General features: G+C 39.4%; 1 protein-coding gene across 3 annotated transcripts in view; it reads left to right on the forward strand.

Moving 5' to 3' along the window:
- The window catches only part of VPS41 (VPS41 subunit of HOPS complex), a 204,549-nt gene that overhangs the window by 140,022 nt on the left and 44,473 nt on the right, over positions 1–20,054 (forward strand). For all 3 annotated transcript variants that reach the window (XM_019940651.3, XM_073809540.1, XM_019940652.3), the window contains one exon: positions 16,172–16,269. In XM_019940651.3, coding sequence (XP_019796210.1) covers positions 16,172–16,269 — 98 coding nt within the window. The remainder of the gene's footprint in view (positions 1–16,171; positions 16,270–20,054) is intronic.

Raw genomic sequence — 20,054 nt, forward strand, 5'->3', positions numbered from 1 at the left:
GTGGCGGAGAAGGTGTGCCATGTTGTATGTCAGCTGAAAAGTTTATTTACCCATTTGCATGGTGGATGGGGAATATACATTTGATGGGTTGTTATAACAGGATGAAGCTGAGATAAATCATTTGCACATGACTGTACTTTTTTTTTTAATTAATCTTTATTTATGGCTGCATTGGGTCTCCGCTTCTGCACGTGGGCTTTCTCTAGTTATGGCGAGCGGGGGCTACTCTTCATTGTGGTGCGCGGGCTTCTCATTGCGGTGGCTTCTCTTGTTGCGGAGCACGGGCTCTAGGTGCGTGGGCTTAAGTAGTTGTGGTACGTGGACTCAGTAGTTGTGGCACACGGGCTTAGTTGCTCTGCAGCACGTGGGATCTTCCTGGATCAGGGCTGGAACCCGTGTCCCCTGCATTGGCAGGCGGATTCTTAACCACTGCGCCACCAGGGAAGTCCCATGACTGTACTTTCATAAACAGAGAAAGATGTACCCACCAGGCAAATATGGTTGTAGCATTTAAATCTGGGATATTTTATACTTGAAGTCGGAAGTTGGTGGTAGGGTTTTAATAGTTTTGCTGTTCTTTTGTTTGTTTTGCCTTAGAAGGATAAATACATAAATTCATAATTCGGATTTCTCAGGGTCTGGACGAAATAGGTAAATACAGAATATAATGATACTGAGGACCTAGATAAGACTGAGAACTAGAAGATAAAGATAATTATTTCACTATCTCTGTTTTCTGCCCCTCCCCTGCCTACCAGAATAAAACCTGAACATCTCAATGCATAGTGTCCTGAGAGATAAGTATTAGAATATTTTAAATACAGATGAGTTTAAAAAAAAAAAAAAAAGAAAGGCAAGAACTCTGGGAACTTTAGGATGTAAAAATTGCCAGGAAGGCATAAAAATGCAGCAATGTCATCTTCTCTCCTTAGTTGGTGTTTATTGCTTGCCTACTAGGTACGGGCCATTGTGCTGTGTGTATTACCTGCTTTAGTTCACTGTCACAGCAGCCCTTTGAAGGGCAAGTAGTAGGCTTCTTGTTCTATAGATGAAGAAAACTGAGGCTCAGGGTGGTAAACAACCTGTCCAAGGTCTTACTGCTGTGGCATTAAAATGGATAGAATCTAACCCTGCAGAGCCAGGCAGGGAGGCCAGGCAGTTTGCCAAATTCCTGTCTGATATTGATAAGGTTGTTTTACCTCCCTAAGCCAGACTTTCCTCACCTATAAAATGGAGGTGAGGGACTTCCCTGGCCATCCAGTGGTTCAGACTCCGTGCTTCCATTGCAGGGGGTGTGGGTTCGATCCCGGGTCGGGGAACTAAGTTCCCACATGCCATGCAGTGTGGCCAAAAAATTTTTTAAAAATAAAAAATTTAAAAAGTAAAATGGAGATAAGACCTACTGTCTCAGATAGTTGGGAGAATTAGACATGATTCTAAGGTCTGTAACACTGTCCTTGGCACACAGTAGGTGTTCACTGAATCACAGTGGTTATTATCACCGTGCAGACTTCCATCTCAGCTCCATGACTGCTAACAGCCGGCCCAGTGGTGGCCCTAGAGCCCTGGGATCACATTATTAAAGTGTGTTTTGTCTGTACGACAATTTCCATGAAATAGACCGTGTGTGAGTACTAACAGTATCACATTAGGGACATTTTACTAGGATGGTTAATGGTTAAGTACCATTTTTTCCCCTCTTGAGAGCAAACCTTTAAGAATATAAACCATTGCCACAGCAGGAGGCAAAGTGGTTTAGATAAGAGTCCTTGACTAGAATAAAGGAAAAGAGAAATGTTAGGAGGTCTGGATTACAATTTGCTTTATGACAGTGTAAGCCACTGTTCTTTAGTAAATGAGGTGAAAATGACATTGAGATGAAAGAAATATCTGTGGCTGTACATTACATTTCTCAGAAGCCAGGTGTTTATAACTCTTCCTTATAAATCCGAATCTCAAAAACAATGCAAAAGTTATTCCTCTCAATAAGATATTCTTGTAAATGAAAGCTAATAATGATAATAAAGATGAAGCTTACTGGCCAATCTCTAATCCATGAAGACGTAAGGTTACACAAGGTTTGGGGGATGTCATTTCTTCTTCCAAATTACAGTTTTAAAAGTAGGTTGTGGTCCATGCCTGCTGTACTTATTTAACTTAACTTGGGTCTCTTACTGTCACAGGACTCCCTAACTCTCTGGCACTTTTTACCAAAGTCGTCCATGTTCTTAATGGAATGGTAGTTGGGAGCTGCTACTATGTTGTTGGGAAATGAAGCCAATACTGGTGTGTCATCTTGGGGGCATCTACTGCCAAGGGCGGATAACTTACATGCAAGGAATTAATGATTGACTCCCTAGTCTTGATTTCATATGGAAGTCTATTTCAAAAATAATAATAATCAAGAGAAAAGCTACATGGGAATCTACATAAAATGACAGAGAGAAGCCAGGAAGAAAGAGAAGGCGAAGAAAATAAGGGACATCTTTTTCACTTCAATTAAGCGGAGTCCGTAGTGTTAGTTTATTATATGCTGTGGCTCTATTTAGCACATTGTTCTATTTTCAGCCTCTTGATTGACTTGGAAATTGAAGGCCTTTTTGCATGGTGGAAGAGAGCTGTGAAATGAATGCCTTTCTTAGGTCTAAGTCTCTCTATCCACCTGTTAGCATTCTGACCCAGACACACAGGTTCCAGCAGTGGGACAGGTCTCCCGTGCATGTGAACGACGAGGCTCACCTCCGTGTCTTAAGTCTCAGTAGAAATCAGGGCAGTTCAAGGTGTCCATAAGGATCTAGCTCTGTATGGTTTTCTGTTCTGTTAGACTTCAGTTTGATTCTCTCTAATCTATTAATTCTTCTGTTCTGCATTGAATTTTTTCCCCCACATTTTTTAATGAAAATTATTAAACATACCAACAAACTAAAGAATTTTACTGGATCTATTTACTCGCTTCCTTGATTCCACAGTTAAGATTTTATTATACTTGTTTTATTACGCGTCTGTTCCTCTATCCATTTGTCACTCAGTGCTGGAGACTCAAATACTTGTTGGAAGTGGAGTTAATAAATTTTCTCTACCATAAGTAGCGGTAAGAAATCGGAAGCACCTGAAGTAAGAAGTATATCTTGTTCATTTTATAACAACTGCCACCAGCCACATGCTTAAATACATTACACACAGAATTTTGTTTAATCTTCACAATGGTCCCAGTGGGTAGGGCTGCTATCCCATTTTATAGGTGAAGAGGCTGAGGTTTAGAGGGACCAAGTAACCTGCTCCAGATGCGGACATTCGGAAGCAAAGAAGGCAGCGTTTGAGCACAGATAAGCCTAGTTTCGAAGCTGTTTCTCCTCACTGCTGTGCCATGCGTTCGTCCATGCGTGCCCTCCGCCTAGCCCCAAGCCCTCACATGCAGCCAAAGTAACTGATGAGAAGAAAAGCAGCTTGCCGCAGGCACTCAGATACCAAGCATGGGGCAGAAATTCTCCAAAGACCCTTTAAATATGCAGTGAGGATGTCTGCTCCCCTGTTCTACAAACAGCCAGATGAAATGGACATGCAGTAGATTTGTTTTTGTATTTTGGTTCAAGTGAAGTATCTCATTTAGAAAAATAGAAATTTTGTTTCCCCTTGTATTCTGGGACTGACAGCTCTTCATCGTTTCTCCTCCAAATGCTTAGGGAATCTCTAGAACCTAGTTGCCTTGGATGGCTATCAAAATTGTTTCTAAGGAAAGGAAGTCAAATCCAGACGGTGATGTGATTCTTTCAGCCCTCTCGTGTGCCCTTTCTTATTGTCTGGCTTAAGTTTAGTTGATGTATCAAGGCAGTTTTGGATTTTTGGGGGGGGGGGGAGGGTGGGTGGTTAGGTCTCTGAATGTGTGTATGTATTTATTTTTTAATTTTATTTTATTGTAAGGACACTTCACATGAGATCTACCCTCTTAACAAAATTTTAAGTGTATGTACAGTACACTTTGTGCGCGTTGATTAGCAACTTTCTTTTTCCCCCTCCCCCCCAGCCTTTACAACCACCTTTACTCTTTGATTCTATGAATTTGACTATTTTAGGTACAATGTTTGTCTTTCTGTGTCTGGCTCATTTCACTGAGCATAATGGCCTCAATGTTCATCCAGATCGTTGCATATTGCAGAATTTTTTTGTGAGGCCACATAGTATTCCATTTTCCATATATAATACATACCACATTTTCTTTATCCATTACTGTGTCGGTGGCCATTTAGGTAATTTCTGTATCTTGGCTGTTGTGAACAGTGCTGCAATGAACATGGGAGTGCTAGTGTCTCTTCAAGATCCTGATTTCAGTCCTTTTGGATGAATACCCAGAAGGGAGTTGCTGGATCATATGGCGGCTCTATCTGAATGGTTTTTTTTAGGAACCTCCATCCTCTTTTGCACGGTGGCTGCACATTTGCATTTCAACCAGCAGTGCATAGGGTTCCAACTTCTCCACATCTTCACCAACACTTGTCAGCTTGTCTTTTTTTTTTTCTTTGATAGCCTATTTACAGCTTAAAGTATAACTATTTCGTTTTGAACCTTTTGACCCAGAGGTCTTTGACCATCCCCTTGTGTGTGGTCTAAGCAGTGTGCGGTCAGCTTCTCACAGAGTCACTCTTTATCACTGCTGCTTCGTGAGTGCTGAAGTTGAGTATCTGAGATGATCACATCCGCTTAGCTTTGTCACAGTGTAAGCTGAATATCGATTAGAAGATATAGAATTAAATTGCAGGCTAAACTCATCTTATATAGCTCTGATTTACGTGTAATATTGGCTCCTGATTTGTGTTATTTTGTCCATTGGCTGTTCTCTTCTGTTTCACTGCCGTATATTAGGTCTTCTCCTTAACTTGCTGACATAAAGCATTGTAAAGTCACTTTTACTTCAATGCATCTGCTTCATAGCAGTCCCAAGGATGTTAAAATGTGAGTTCCAAATGTATTTTCTTAGCTCAGTGGTCATGCTGACAGAGTGTCCAAATTTCTCAAAGTTTATAGACATTATATCTAGTTGATTAAGAAATACTAATATCTGGTTATTAAAGGGTCAGATTCTCTTGGGAATAGGGCACTATCATAAACGGACCTCAGTGCTTTTTCATATGTGAATATAAACCCAGGGAAGATAATTGTCCTTATTTATAAATTGCTTGACAAACATTGTTTGCTTCTTTAAGAATCATAGAAACTAAAATCTATAGGGTATTATTTATTTAGCTCCAGTGAAGATACCAAATCCTTCTGGGTCACATTTAGCTAACAGGCATTTTGCAACCAGCAAAGGGAAAACAAGGGCCCCAAATAAAAAAGCAACACAAGTTCTATGTACTGCAGTGCATGGGAAACTCAAGGGAAGGGCAGGGCACCCTGGCTGCATGCAGAACTGGCAGAAAGTAGTCAAGCCCTTCACTTCTTCTGTTCCTGCTAAGGTAGCGCCATTTTGCCCTTAGCACCTCTGTGTTCTGATTTATGTTTTCTAGTGTGACATATCTAGGAAGAGTAAGCTTTCAAATTCTACTTTTGCTGGGCTTCTACTTAAGGGACCTTAGTCAAGTTATTTAACATCACTGAGCTTCAAGGCCCTTTTAAATTGTATATAAGGTATTATAGTGGAAAAAGATGATGCATGTAAAATATTTAACATCCTGCTTGACAGTATAGTAATGTTCATTAAATAGAAGCTATTATTAATATTACTATTCTATTTCGTGAGAGAGAAAAACAGTGGTTTCTTTTAACAATCAGGAGACGAAAACATTGTGTTGCATAAAGTCAATTGAAAGAGAATGGGGGAAAGATATAAATAAGGATTTACTGAATTATTCTGAAGAGGTTAATACATTTCATGATACTTTCATAGGTACGAGTAATAATGAAGAGTATGGAGTTAAATATCTCTTACAGGTCTGAATACAATGATATTAAGTGAGATAACCTAGTTATGAATTATTTGGAGATGGTCTTTTTATACAGAGCCAAATAAAATCTTGACTTTTATTCCTTACAATTTAATATACATTAGTTTTTTAAATCTATTTTAATGATTTTTTTTCATGAAAATGTTTTCTATTTTTTATTTATTTATTTTTTGCGTTACGCAGGCCTCTCACTGTTGTGGCCTCTCCCGTTGCGGAGCACAGGCTCCAAACGCGCAGGCTCAGCGGCCATGGCTCACGGGCCCAGCCGCTCCACGGCATGTGGGATCTTCCTGGACCGGGGCACGAACCCGTGTCCCCTGCATCGGCAGGCGGACTCTCAACCACCATGCCACCAGGGAAGCCCACCCGTGAAAATTTTTTGAATGAACATTTTGTGAAATGTTCCTCTCTCATGTATAACCAGCCTTCCCGCCCTTAACAGGCACATCTAGTCATGGTTATTGCCACTGTTTCCACCCCCATCTCACCCCTCTGGGAATAAATTTTCCTGCTTTGTATTCTTTGTTGCTTTACACCTGTTTCCATTCTTGCATAGCACATGGTATTTTAATTATTTCTTTAGCTTCTAGACTCACACTCTCTTTTAAGTCAGAGGCAAACTCTTCGTCTTCCTGATGCTTCTGGAAGAGTGTCTTCTGCCTAACTGGTGCTCAGTAATTCTTTATTAAGTTGTTGATAACTCTCAGAGATGTAAGACCCAAGGTACAAGAAAGCTCTGTCTTATTCACTTTTATTTCAATCACATGCCAATCATTCAGAAACTTAGAGCATGTATGCTGTTGATGGCCCAACAATATTTATGCATTTGTGACTGAATCCCAGCCCTGGGTTATATCAAGTTGGTGTCTAACCCTGATATGTTAACATTTTGTGCTTGGAGGATTCTGAGAAGATGGTGGTAGCGGCCACATAACTGTTCCATCCTCCTGAGTCCTCAGGAACAACTAGATCACGCAACCAAAAACCCATAGACAACACTTACAGCAAGGTAGCCCTAGGAACCCCAAGATACGAGCAAACGGCAAAATCCACCAATAGCCATGGGACCCGCTATGGTTCCAGTGTCTGTATGAGAGAAAGCAGAGGGAGCAAGGGGGCTTCTAATGCTTTTGAGATCAGGAGATCTCCCAGACAATCAGCAGGTGTTTTCTGGAAGACACCCAGGCTGCTCTGAGAGGGGTGGGTGCAGGGCTGCAGTTAGGGTGAGGGGCTCGGGCAGCCCAGCAGCCCCTGGGAACTCTTACAGTTGAGTGGCCAGTGTTTCCTGCCAGGGCCGGGCTCACGCAGGAGAATAAATCCTGAGCAGTATGGGCATGATAGAAACAAAGAGAAGGTCCAGATAAAAGTGGGGAGGGGACAGAGCCAGGAAATCTCAGAAAGCAAGGGACCAGATTTTTAAAACTATGTGAAAACTATGAATGAGGGAACTCTTGGAGGTTAGAAGTTATCTCAGTTCCTCCCTCCTCCCAAGAGATCAGTGGCTGATTTTACCTAGAAACAAGTGCAGAAAAGTACCGAGGTCAAATCCCGTACTAAGGTTTAAGAAAAAGTGAATAAGGAGCAGAATAACATCCTTGGCAATGAAAGCACACCAGACAGAAACACCCACAAAATAGATCATGACTGTAATTTACTGTTTCAGAACAAGCTCCAAGGTAGTAGCCCCCTTCTTTAAAGGGACGGGGGCTTCCCTGGTGGTGCAGTGGTTAAGAATCCGCCTGCCAATGCAGGGGACACAGGTTCAATCCCTGGTCTGGGAAGATCCCACATGCCACGGAGCAACTAAGCCCGTGCACCGCAACTACTGAGCCTGCACAGTAGAGCCCGTGAGCCACAACTACTGAGCCCACGCGCCACAACTACTGAAGCCCATGCGCCTAGATCCTGTGCTTCACAACAAGAGAAGCCACCGCAATGAGAAGCCTGCACACCGCAATGAAGAGTAGCCCCTGCTCACCGCAACTAGAGAAAGCTCGCGTGCAGCAATGAAGACCCAATGCAGCCAAAAATAAATTTAAAAAAAAGAGAAATGATGAAAGGCATGAAAGAACAACAAAAATCAGAACTAAAAAAATTTCAAATGAGGTGACTGAACTCAGGAAATATTTATAAATAAAAGATTATTTCAGAAATGAAGGTTAAACTGGAAGGAACGCAGGAGCAAATAGACACAAAGACAATACTGAAAGAAGAGAAGTAGAAGACGAAAAAATTTTCATCACAAATAAGGGGAAAAAAAGGTTTATGATTAAATGATAAATACTGAGACAGGCAAAGATAATTCAGCCTACAAATAAGAGTCATGGAAAACAAAACAAGGGAATGGAATAAATACCAAAAACAGTAATTCAAGAAAAATTTCCCGAAACTACAGATGAACAAAACTAGAAACTAGAAATTAAAATAGTACAGTTGTGTATCTGAAAATTATGACCCACGATGAACATCTTCAAGATACTTGAGTAAAATTACTGAACTTTAAAGACAAAAAACACTGGGGAGCATCTGGACCTGCACTGTCCAATATGGTAACCACTTGCCACTTATAGCTGTTAAGTGCTTGAAATATGGCAGGTGTAGGCTGAGATGTGCTGCATTTAGGATTCCAAAGACTTAGTATGAAAAAAAAAAGTAAATTATCTCATTAATAATCCTTTATGTTGTTAAATGTTGCAATGACCATATTTTAGACGTGTTGCATTAAATAAAATACTTTTAAATTTCACCTCTTTTTACTCTTTAATATGGCTACTAGAAAATTTTAAAGTTATGTTTTTGGCTTGTGTTAATATTCTGTTGGACAGCACTGATGAAGAACTCAAGCCTCTCTTCTAGATCAGAGCTTTGTACACAATTGTCCTCTTTCTGGATCCAAAGAACTTCCTTGAATAAAATTTTTATGTGAATAGTCCCTCTGGAACTTTCTTCCTCTTTTTCTCTTATTCTGCATAGAATCTCTTTCTTTTTTCCTTGAATTATTTCTTCTAGCACGTCTAGGAATGCTTCATTCTCCTAAATAAACCAGAGCACTGCAGGCCTTTCATCCCCATCAGGATGAAGGCTGTGTTGCAGCTGTAATGTGCATCTTTGCTTATCACAATCCCAGGGACCCCAGAGCATTTCCTGCAGGGCCCCAGAGCCATTGACTCACTTTCAGAACTCTTTGACCTGAAGAATAGCTACTGCCTGTTGTGGCTCCCTCTAGAAATTCTGCATTTTTCTCTCCTCCCCGCCCCCTGCCGCCCCCCAGCTTTTGCTTTCTATTTTGTTTTAGTGCTTTCCAACACAATTTGTCCTTTTCTTTATGACTTATCTTTTCCAGATAATGGAAAGATGAACTTCCATGGTATGAGACCTATAAACCACCTGTATTCAAACTGCTTTTCCTTTGGAAACATTTTTTCATTAGTTATTAAAAATCACTGTCATGTGGAAAAAAATAGAATTTTAGAGAAAATAAACTGAAGCTTTGATTGTTCCACTAAAATTTTGAAGTAGAAAGGCAGTAATTACTTGAAGATATTTTATAAAGCCAGTCCATAAAATTTTACATAATTTACGTATGTTCCAGAAGAATAAATACTACCGTTCAGCATTTCTTTCTCTAAATCTGTTCATTATTATCTGTTCATTAAGAATAGTCCTTATACTTTCCTGTTCATTCTTTTATTTTATTTCTTTTTAACATCTTTATTGGAGTATAATTGCTTTACAATGGTGTGTTAGTTTCTGCTCTATGACAAAGTGAATCAGCTATACACATAGACACTTTCCCATATCTCTTCCCTCTTGCGTCTCCCACCCTCCCTATCCCAACCCTCTAGGTGGTCACAAAGCACCCAGCTGATCTCCCCGTGCTCTGCGACTGCTTCCCACTAGCTATCTATTTTACATTTGGTAGTGTGTGTATGTCCATGCCACTCCCTCACTTTGTCACAGCTTACACTTCCCCCTCCCATATCCTCAAGTCCATTCTCTAGTTGGTCTGTGTCTTTATTCCCGTCTTACCCCTAGGATCTTCATGACATTTTTTTCCCTTAGATTCCATATACATGTGTTAGCATACGCTATTTGTTTTTCTCTTTCTGACTTACTTCACTCTGTATGACAGAGTCTAGGCCCATCCACCTCACTACAAATAACTCAATTTCGTTTCTTTTCATGGCTGAGTAATATTCCATTGTATATATGTGCCACATCTTCTTTATCCATTCATCTGATGGTGGACACTTAGGTTGCTTCCATCTCCTGGCTATTGTAAATAGAGCTGCAATGAACATTTCGGTACATGACTCTTTTTGAATTATGGTTTTCTCAGGGTATATGCCCAGTAGTGGGATTGCTGGGTCGTAACGTAGTTCTATTTGTAGTTTTTTAAGGAACCTCCATACTGTTCTCCATAGTGGCTGTACATTTCCACCAACAGTGCAAGAGTGTTCCCTTTTCTCCACACCCTCTCCAGCATTTATTGTTTCTAGATTTTTTGATGATGGCCATTCTGACCGGTGTGAGATGATATCTCATTGTAATTTTGATTTGCATTTCTCCAGTGATTAATGATGTTGAGCATTCTTTCATGTGTTTGTTGGCAATCTGTATATCTTCTTTGGAGAAATGTCTATTTAGGTCTTCTGCCCATTTTTGGATTGGGTTGTTTGTTTTTTTGTTATTGAGCTGCATGAGCTGCTTGTAAATTTTGGAGATTAATCCTTTGTCAGTTGCTTCATTTGCAAATATTTTCTCCCATTCTGAGGGTTGTCTTTTGGTCTTGTTTATGGTTTCCTTTGCTGTGCAAAAGCTTTGAAGTTTCATTAGGTCCCATTTGTTTACTTTTGTTTTTATTTCCATTTCTCTAGGAGGTGGGTCAAAAAGGATCTTGCTGTCATTTATGTCATAGAGTGTTCTGCCTATGTTTTCCTCTAAGAGTTTGATAGTTTCTGGCCTTACATTTAGGTCTTTAATCCATTTTGAGCTTATTTTTGTGTATGGTGTTAGGGAGTGATCTAATCTCATACTTTTACATGTACCTGTCCAGTTTTCCCAGCACCACTTATTGAAGAGGCTGTCTTTTCTCCACTGTATATTCTTGCCTCCTTTATCAAAGATAAGGTGACCATATGTGCGTGGGTTTATCTCTGGGCTTTCTATCCTGTTCCATTGATCTATCTTTCTGTTTTTGTGCCAGTACTATACTGTCTTCATTACTGTAGCTTTGTAGTATAGTCTTAAGTCAGGGAGCCTGATTCCTCCAGCTCCATTTTTCGTTCTCAAGATTGCTTTGGCTATTCGGGGTCTTTTGTGTTTCCATACAAATTGTGAAACTTTTTGTTCTAGTTCTGTGAAAAATGCCAGTGGTAGTTTGATGGGATTGCATTGAATCTGTAGATTGCTTTGGGTAGTAGAGTCATTTTCACAATGTTGATTCTTCCAACCCAAGAACATGGTATATCTCTCTATCTATTTGTATCATCTTTCATTTCTTTCATCAGTGTCTTGAAATTTTCTGCATACAGGTGTTTTGTCTCCTTAGGTCGGTTTATTTCTAGATATTTTATTCTTTTTGTTGCAGTGGTAAATGGGAGTGTTTTCTTAATTTCACTTTCATATTATTCATCATTAGTGTATAGGAATGCCAGAGATTTCTGTGCATTAATTTTGTATCCTTCAAATTTACCAAATTCATTGATTAGCTCTAGTAGTTTTCTGGTAGCATCTTTGGGATTCTCTATGTATAGTATCATGTCATCTGCAAACAGTGACACCTTTACTTCTTCTTTTCCTTTTTGGATTCCTTAAATTTCTTTTTCTTCTCTGATTGCTGTGGCTAAAACTTCTAAAACTATGTTGAATAATAGTGGTGAGAGTGGGCAACCTTGTCTTGTTCCTGATCTTAGTGGAAATGGTTTCAGTTTTTCACCATTGAGGACGATGTTGGCTGTGGGTTTGTCATATCAATGACTGTAAAAAATACAAACACATGGAGGCTAAACAATACACTACTTAATAACGAAGTGATCACTGAAGAAATCAAAGAGGAAATCAAAAAATACCTAGAAACAAATGACAATGTAGACACAACGACCCAAAACCTATGGGATGCAGCAAAAGCAGTTCTAAGAGGGAAGTTTATAGCAATACAGTCCTACCTTAAGAAACAGGAAACATCTCGAATAAACAACCTAACCTTGCACCTAAAGCAATTAGAGAAAGAAGAACAAAAATACCCCAAAGTTAGCAGTAGGAAAGAAATCATAAAGATCAGACCAGAAATAAATGAAAAAGAAATGAAGGAAACGATAGCAAAGATCAACAAAACTAAAAGTTGGTTCTTTGAGAAGATAAACAAAATTCATAAACCATTAGCCAGACTCATCAGGGATAAGACTCAAATCAATAGAATTAGAAATGAAAAAGGAGAAGTAACAACTGACACTGCAGAAATACAAAAGATCAGGAGAGATTACTACAGGCAACTCTATGCCAATAAAATGGACAACCTGGAAGAAATGGACAATTTCTTAGAAATGCACAACCTGCCAAGACTGAACCAGGAAGAAATAGAAAATATGAACAGACCAATCACAAGCACTGAAATGGAAACTGGGATTAAAAATCTTCCAACAAACAAAAGCCCAGGACCAGATGGCTTCACAGGCAAATTCTGTCAAACATTTAGAGAAGAGCTAACACCTATCCTTCTCAAACTCTTCCAAAATATAACAGAGGGAGGAACACTCCCAAACTCATTCTACAAGGCCACCATCATCCTGATACCAAAGCCAGACAAAGATATCACAAAGAAAGAAAATTACAGGCCAATATCACTGATTAACATAGATGCAAAAATCCTCAACAAAATACTAGCAAACAGAATCCAACAGCACATTAAAAGGATCATACACCATGATCAATTGGGGTTTATTCCAGGAATGCAAGGATTCTTCAATATACGCAAATCAATCAACATGATACACCATATTAACAAATTGAAGGAGAAAAACCATGTGATCATCTCAATAGATGCAGAGAAAGCTTTCGACAAAATTCAGCACCCATTTATGTTAAAAACCCTGCAGAAAGTAGGCATAGAGGGAACTTTCCTCAACATTCCTGTTCATTCTGACACCGCTGTCTCCAACCAGCCCTTCATGGATTCACCCTTAATATAAAGAATACACTAAATCATGATAGGTCTTAAAACAGTCATGTTTTGTTGCATTAGTAAGTAGTAATGGAAAAACAGAGCCCTGAAATGTCATTCATTCTGAAATGTCTTTTTTTTTTTTTAATGCAGAGTAGATGTAGACATTTTCCTAAACTAGGACCTCATACCAGGAAATGAGTCCTCTTTTTTACATGATATCATTACTAATGGGTATTAATGGAGATGAATTTCTAAGTGGTAGAATATTCAACGGTAAGAAAAGCAGCCATTATTTTAGAACTCTTAATTTGTGACTCAAAGGGTGCAACTGTAATTGCAATTTTGTTTTCCATAAGAAGATTTAAGTTGATATGAAATCATTTTAATAAAATGAGAAGAATTATTTAATTGCAGCTGTATCTGAATGGTGATAACTTGCTTAACTGTGCCTCTGGAAATCTTGAAAGCACTATTTTTATATAATACCACATCTTTTCTTCGTTTGTAATTTAGTCAGTTCATGTCATTTCTACCTAAATTATTACCTATTTTCAATTAGTAAAGTGGTAGGATTTAGTATTTAACAAATAAGCATTTTGTTATAGTATCTGGAATTGAGAAGGAAATATCTGCTTCTTCACATCTGTCCTTATTTTCTTTAAGAACACATTAGATTTCCTATTATGTTCTTAATTAAAGAACAGGAAGTTTTCTGTGTTATTAATGCAAGCTCTCGAAGACAGAAATCAGGATGTAGAGGAGGAAAGATTTGGGTAGAATTGTTTTCTAGTTTCTCTGATCTGTATCTTACAGCTCATTCATATAAACCAAAGCCTTGATGTGGATTTGATTACCTTTAGGAGGGATACTGTGTGATGCTCCTTGTCAGTGAGCCTTGGCAGCCCCTTTGGCGTCTCAAATGGGGAGAATACCTCGTTCACCCACCATTTCTTAGATGATGCTCTCACTTGGGTGCCTATGGCAGACAAGCCCATAAAAGGCTCCATGTGATTCCCATGAAACAGTCTGTAGCATCTTTGATTGCTCTTCATCCAAGTTGCTGTATGCGTAGCATTTCAACGATGGAATGCGATTTAGTAAAAAAAAAAAACACAAGTCCATCTCTACCAAAGAGTCTGTGCAACCTCAGGAGTGCTGGCATCCAAAACCTCCTGTTAACAGGCCTGTATGTCTTCCTGAATGTGAAACTGTCACCTCTTTGATCAGTAGGTCATGTGTGGCCCACACTGTTCAATAGCATCTGCACATTCCAACCCTCCCGTCTCTCCCCCCTCCCCCCTGCCCACTCCCTACATTCACAGGTAGCACTGGGGAAGCTTCTCCAGAACCTTCTGTGCCTGGCTACACGCAGCACGTGCTCATCTCTGAACACGTGGTTGTGGGAAGTTCTCTACGCATGTGCTTCGTGAGAATATTGATCACATCACCACTTTACCAAAGATTATTTTCAAGTGCCTAGATAAGGATATTCAGTTCAGGTTCAGCAGGTGAGAAAACAAGTCTTCGTGGCAGAGCAGGCACCGTTTGGACTCCCGTTGTATGGCTCTGTCCAGGGCACCCTGACCACCTGTGCGATCCCACCCAGGACAAAGCTTAAGAAATGTTATCCTTTTTAATATTTATGTTATTAACTACGTAGTGTTTTTTTGATTATCCTCAGTCTCATTTTGGTGTGAAAGTAAAATTTTGAAAACAGTTAATTAAGGAGCAGGCGTTGAAGATCAGCCCAGTCAAGTAACACGAAGTGATTTACGAGGAGGATGGAGAGGAGGAAGAAGAAAAATTCAGTCCCCCCTCAGTTTATGTGTTATGGGTTTTATTTCTATTCTGATACCTTTATTTATACATGGGAAAAGTCATACCCACAGAAATTAAAATGAATTATCCAAGTTCAGTGTAATTGCAGTTATGACCCAGATTTCCTAACTTCCCATTCAATAGTGTTTCCAGTATGCTACACTGACTTCCCCTGCTTTGGAAAAGGTGGTCATTTTATCATAAAAGTTAACTAAACCTGAAGCTAATATCACAGAACTGTGGAGAAGAACTGAATCAAGAAACTCTTAGAAAAAGTGGTGGGTTCAAATGAGAGTTTACTCTCAAATGAATTGTAAGTGCTGTGTATGATTCCTGGAAGAGTCTTTTCCTGGCACTAATATTGTATCAGTTGGCTTTGCTGCATAACAAACCATCCCAAAACTTAGTTGCTTAAAACAACAGTCATTTATTATAAATATTACAACAGCTAGTCATTAGAATCATACTGTAGCAATATTTGTACTTCTGCCATTGAGCCTTCTATAAGATCTTTGAGGTCCATTGTAATTAAATCTATATACCTCTTAGGTGATGCAATAGAAGAAACAGAACTTCTTCTATGTTTTAATGACTATCTTTTAAAAGGAAAGAGAAATTTCTTATTTTCTCTGACCTTTATTTCACTGAAGAATTAATGGAGTTTCATCATAATGTAATGTGTATTTACACTTTTTTTCTTTTAAGCCTAGATATAATGTTTATTAAATGTTTAAAAAGGAGTAATAGTTTCATAATTACAAATAGCATTTCTTGGGACCATCATGCCACTGTAATGCCCTAATTGTGAAAGATTGAAATTTATGTTTAAATTATTTTTAAAAGTATTTTTGTCACTAGTAATATTTTTAAATTATTTAAAATATTTAATTTTTTAATATCTAAAAGTATTGTTATTGATAATCGTTTACGTTGGGTTTTATGGATTTCAATGTGTCTTCATGGAATTTAACTCTGTCATTTTTAAACTAACTAGATAGTGTCACTCTTCACCATTCATGCTGCTGTTATTGTCGAGTTTGCTTTTTATTTGTAATAGAAATTTTCAAGTGTAAGTTCCCAGATATTCTTTTGGGCTACTGATTATTGTCCAGAAAGTATGTTTATCTCTGCCCCCTTTTTGTTAGATTTCTAAAATGAGTCCCTCCTGCGTTCGTAGTCGACGTGTCCTTTCCTTTGTGCTGCTTTTTGCTGCTAACGGTGAATCTTCTGTCCCTTTTGTTTGCAGTGTCTCAGTTCGAAACTGAATTCTACATCAGTGGACTCGCACCCCTCTGTGATCAGCTTGTTGTACTTTCCTATGTAAAGGAGGTTTCCGAAAAAACGGTAATTTTTTTTTCACCCCAAATACAATAGGGTGGGTTCATTTGTATCATTTTTACCCAGATGAAGTTGCCCATGAAAGGACTCAGGCTCCAGTCTGAGCAGAACTTCCTGACCTATAAAACAACGTCAGCAGAGATTACCCTGCAGGCTTAATGTACTTACGTTTCAGAAGCTCCACTCATTGGTTGCCTTTGTTCCTTTTGCCAAGCAAAGGGGAGTCTTTTTTTTTTTTTTTGCCTTCCCTTTTTTCCATCTCTCTTGGTATTTTAGTCGAACGGAACGAAGGATTCCTCTTGCCAAAAGGCCAAGAAACTAAACTGACACTGTGCATTAGCAGAAATGACAGCAATGAAGTTGATGTGTAGCATCAGCAGGGGTCCCTGTGGTCAGAGTGAATTACAGAGAGGGTGGTCCATTATTTCCTGTGGTCCAGATATATTTGTTTACTTCCCAGTGGCCCAGTGATTCTGAGTAGCTTGATTCTTGCTTTGAAATTAGATTGTTGCTAAGTCTCGGTTATCACTGCAAATGATGGTATGAAATGTACGGCTCATAGGAAGCAGCAGAGAATCTGCATTTCATTATACATGATTTTGGAATGAAACCCGTTATAGGGTCCAGTGGAGGGGCCTGCATACTGAGTCTTTCTTTGAAGCCTAGGTCGGCCCCATTCCCAGTTTGTCTTTATTGTCAGAGTCCAGAGTTCCTGTCAGGAAGGGGCCAGGGGCGGCTTCAAGGCATAAACAAGGAGAGTTTATTGTAAAGGATTTTCTTTGGGATGCTGTGGTATAAAAGAAATGCAATTGATCGTCTAGCCCTTTACAGTGAGTAGGTTCTCCTTGTCTGTATCCTCTCTCTCTCTCTCTTTTTTTTTCTTTTCCTTTTCAAATAGCAAGGAATAAAATGGGGAGAAAAACCCTGGGAGTCCCGGTTTTGAAGTGGTAGCTGCTCTCCAACATTTCTCTGAGCGAGCTCTTGCATCAGGAAGCCATCGCTATAGTAACCTGGAGCTCTGGGTGCCCATGTTGCTAGGCAATGGGATGCAGTAGACTTAAGTGAACACTCAAACCTGCTAAAATCAATAGGGCTGGCTTCTAGCCCTGTGCAGGACATCAGTTTATTATTATTTTATTTATTTATTTTTTTGAAAATAAAGAAAAGCATTGGCTCCGGAGGGAGTAAATACAGTGCTTTTTGATGAGGAATGTGGGGAGCATTCAGGATGTGATTGAAAGACATAAGAAAAGAGGCAGTAAAATGACAAAGGGAAGGCCTAATAAACGGTTGACCAAAAAAAGAAAGAAGGGAAGGAAACCTTTGTTAATAAGAGAGAGTATTGGAAAGGAGTGAAAACCAAGAAAAGCCAACCTCAAAGAGCAAATTAGAAAATGGAGTTTTTTCAGAGGAAGAAGTGAGGGTCTTGGAGGTGCTTTAGAAATGTGTGTGTCAGTGTATATAACTCTTCATTTTCTCTAACACCAAAGGACACCTGAAATCCTTAAATACAGAAAGAACTGATCAAATTAAGGCAGAAGGAATAAAGAAGCAAGCTTGGGGCCCACCACGCCCCCCTTTTCTTTTTCACATCAAAAAGTTTAACTGCAACAGTAAACAGAATTCGTTTTTATATCAATTGCAATGTTATCGCAGCATATTTTCCTCATTACACCTTTTACATATGTGCCTGTTCCCGCACAGTTGCAGTGACAGTTACAAGCTCTTCCGTGTGGCCGTAATTTTAGGAGCATCGTTCCATTCTCTCTGCATATGGCTGTGCAGTCTCCCATCATCTTTCTGGTGGTTGTGAACTGTTTCATCTGGTTGATATAACCTAATTTATGAAGCTGTTCCCTTAATGTTTTGTTTTTCTTCCATTCATTAATAAAGCATGTGTGTTAAGAATGGTGCTCAGCATGGAGTATCAGCGATCAACAAGACCAAATCCCTGCTCCTAGGCAGTTCACGCATAAGCAGGGCTGTTAGACCCGTGAACAAAAGTTGTAAAATAATGATAAGATGGATTTCTCATCCATCACCTTGCTGATGGATTCCTTACACATATGAAGGAGCTATTTATTTATGTGGTCTAGCAAGGTGATTTTCTTTTAACATTATTTGTTTCAATTTTTTTTTTCTATTTTGCTCTTCTAATTTTGATATTTTTTGTCATTGTTATAGCTGTTAATTTTTTAAATAGTCAAAATTTTCAGGTTTTTCCTTTTTGTTGTTTTAAAAGCAAGATATTTGTCATTTCTCCACAGATGTGATAAATTATCCTGTATATTCACTGGGGTTTTTTCCTCTAATAGTGGATCTTTCATAATTACTTTTTATTTTGGACTCTTTTAAATATATGAGATGCAAAGCTGACGTAATCGCTTCTCAATTAACCTAACAAAATTGATCAAAGGAATCTTCGAGGCTTACTGTTTTACTGGGGAACCTTGGAGAGTTGGGAGTAGTTCTGGATTTCTTTCATTCTGTTCCTTTCATCTGAGTTCTCCGTACCAGTGCCACACTGCTTTAGGTCTTACTGCTTTAGGTCTCGCTGCTTTGGAAAACAGTCAAGTGTATCTTTCGTGCCTCTGTGCTGAATATTCAAAGAGCTTGAGTTTTATAGTAAAACAAACTTGATTTTAAATCCATAGTCCCAGTTTTTCCACAAATCCCAGTCTCACTGTTTACTTATATAACTTTGACCTCAGTAAACTTTTCGATCCTCAGTTCCTTCATCTGGAAAATTAAGAAGAACAATACTTACTGAAGGGTGATTTAAGGACTCAGCGAGAACAATCTGTGGACAGTCACCTACTAGGCTAGTGAAATTGTCATAGGCCCTCAATAAAGCATCTTTTCCCCCTCTATCTTGATCTAGAATGGCAGTGTCCCAAACTGTAGTCATTAAGCTATGTGCCTATCCAAGTTGAAATTAATGAAAATGAAATAAAATTTAAAACTGAGTTTCTCAGGCACAGTCATCCCATTTCAGGTGTTTGATGGCCACTCGTGACTCAGGTCTACCACGCTGGGCAGTACAGGCACAGAACATCTACATCATCTCAGCAAGTTTTGCTGTAGACGTAACTCTTAGTCTCTGGCTTCTCAGCATCCCCGGTGAAAGGCCTAGTAGTGGCAGTGGTCTGGATCATGGAGCAGTTTATAATGTAATTTTCACTCTGTCTCATATTTGTGAAGAAGATGTAACAGAGTTATCTAAGGATGTGGTAGCCGTCCCTTGGAGTTGAAAGGGCTGCAGTGGTGGACCGCTGACATAGTACAGTGGTACCTGTCCTGTGTATCTCATCCAAGAGGTCAAAATAAACCACTGCTATGAGGCTGTCCACGGCAGGTGGTGAGAAAGGCTTACACCTGCCGAATTTACAAAACCAAAGCACTTAATTATGGCTACCTAGAATTAATTTGTATCATTTTTTTAAAAATATGCTGTGACACTTGGCCACTTAGTATCCATGTGATTTTGCACAAGGCACTACTTTTCCTTTTTGTTTTTCTTAATTTATTTATTTTTGGCTGCACTGGGTCTTCGTTGCTGCGTGCGGGCTTTTCTCTAGTTGCGGCGAGTGGGGGCTACTCTTCACTGGTGTGTGGGCTTCTCACTGCGGTGGCTTCTCTTGTTGCAGAGCACGGGCTTCGGTAGTTGTGGCACGCGGGCTCAGTAGTTGTGGCTCGTGGCCTCTAGAACACAGGCTCAGTAGTTGTAGCGCACGGGCTTAGTCGCTCCGTGGCATGTGGGATCTTCCCGGACCAGGGACCGAACCCGTGTC

The sequence above is a fragment of the Tursiops truncatus genome, chromosome 9, assembly GCF_011762595.2.
Source record: "Tursiops truncatus isolate mTurTru1 chromosome 9, mTurTru1.mat.Y, whole genome shotgun sequence".
NCBI lineage: Eukaryota > Metazoa > Chordata > Mammalia > Artiodactyla > Delphinidae > Tursiops > Tursiops truncatus.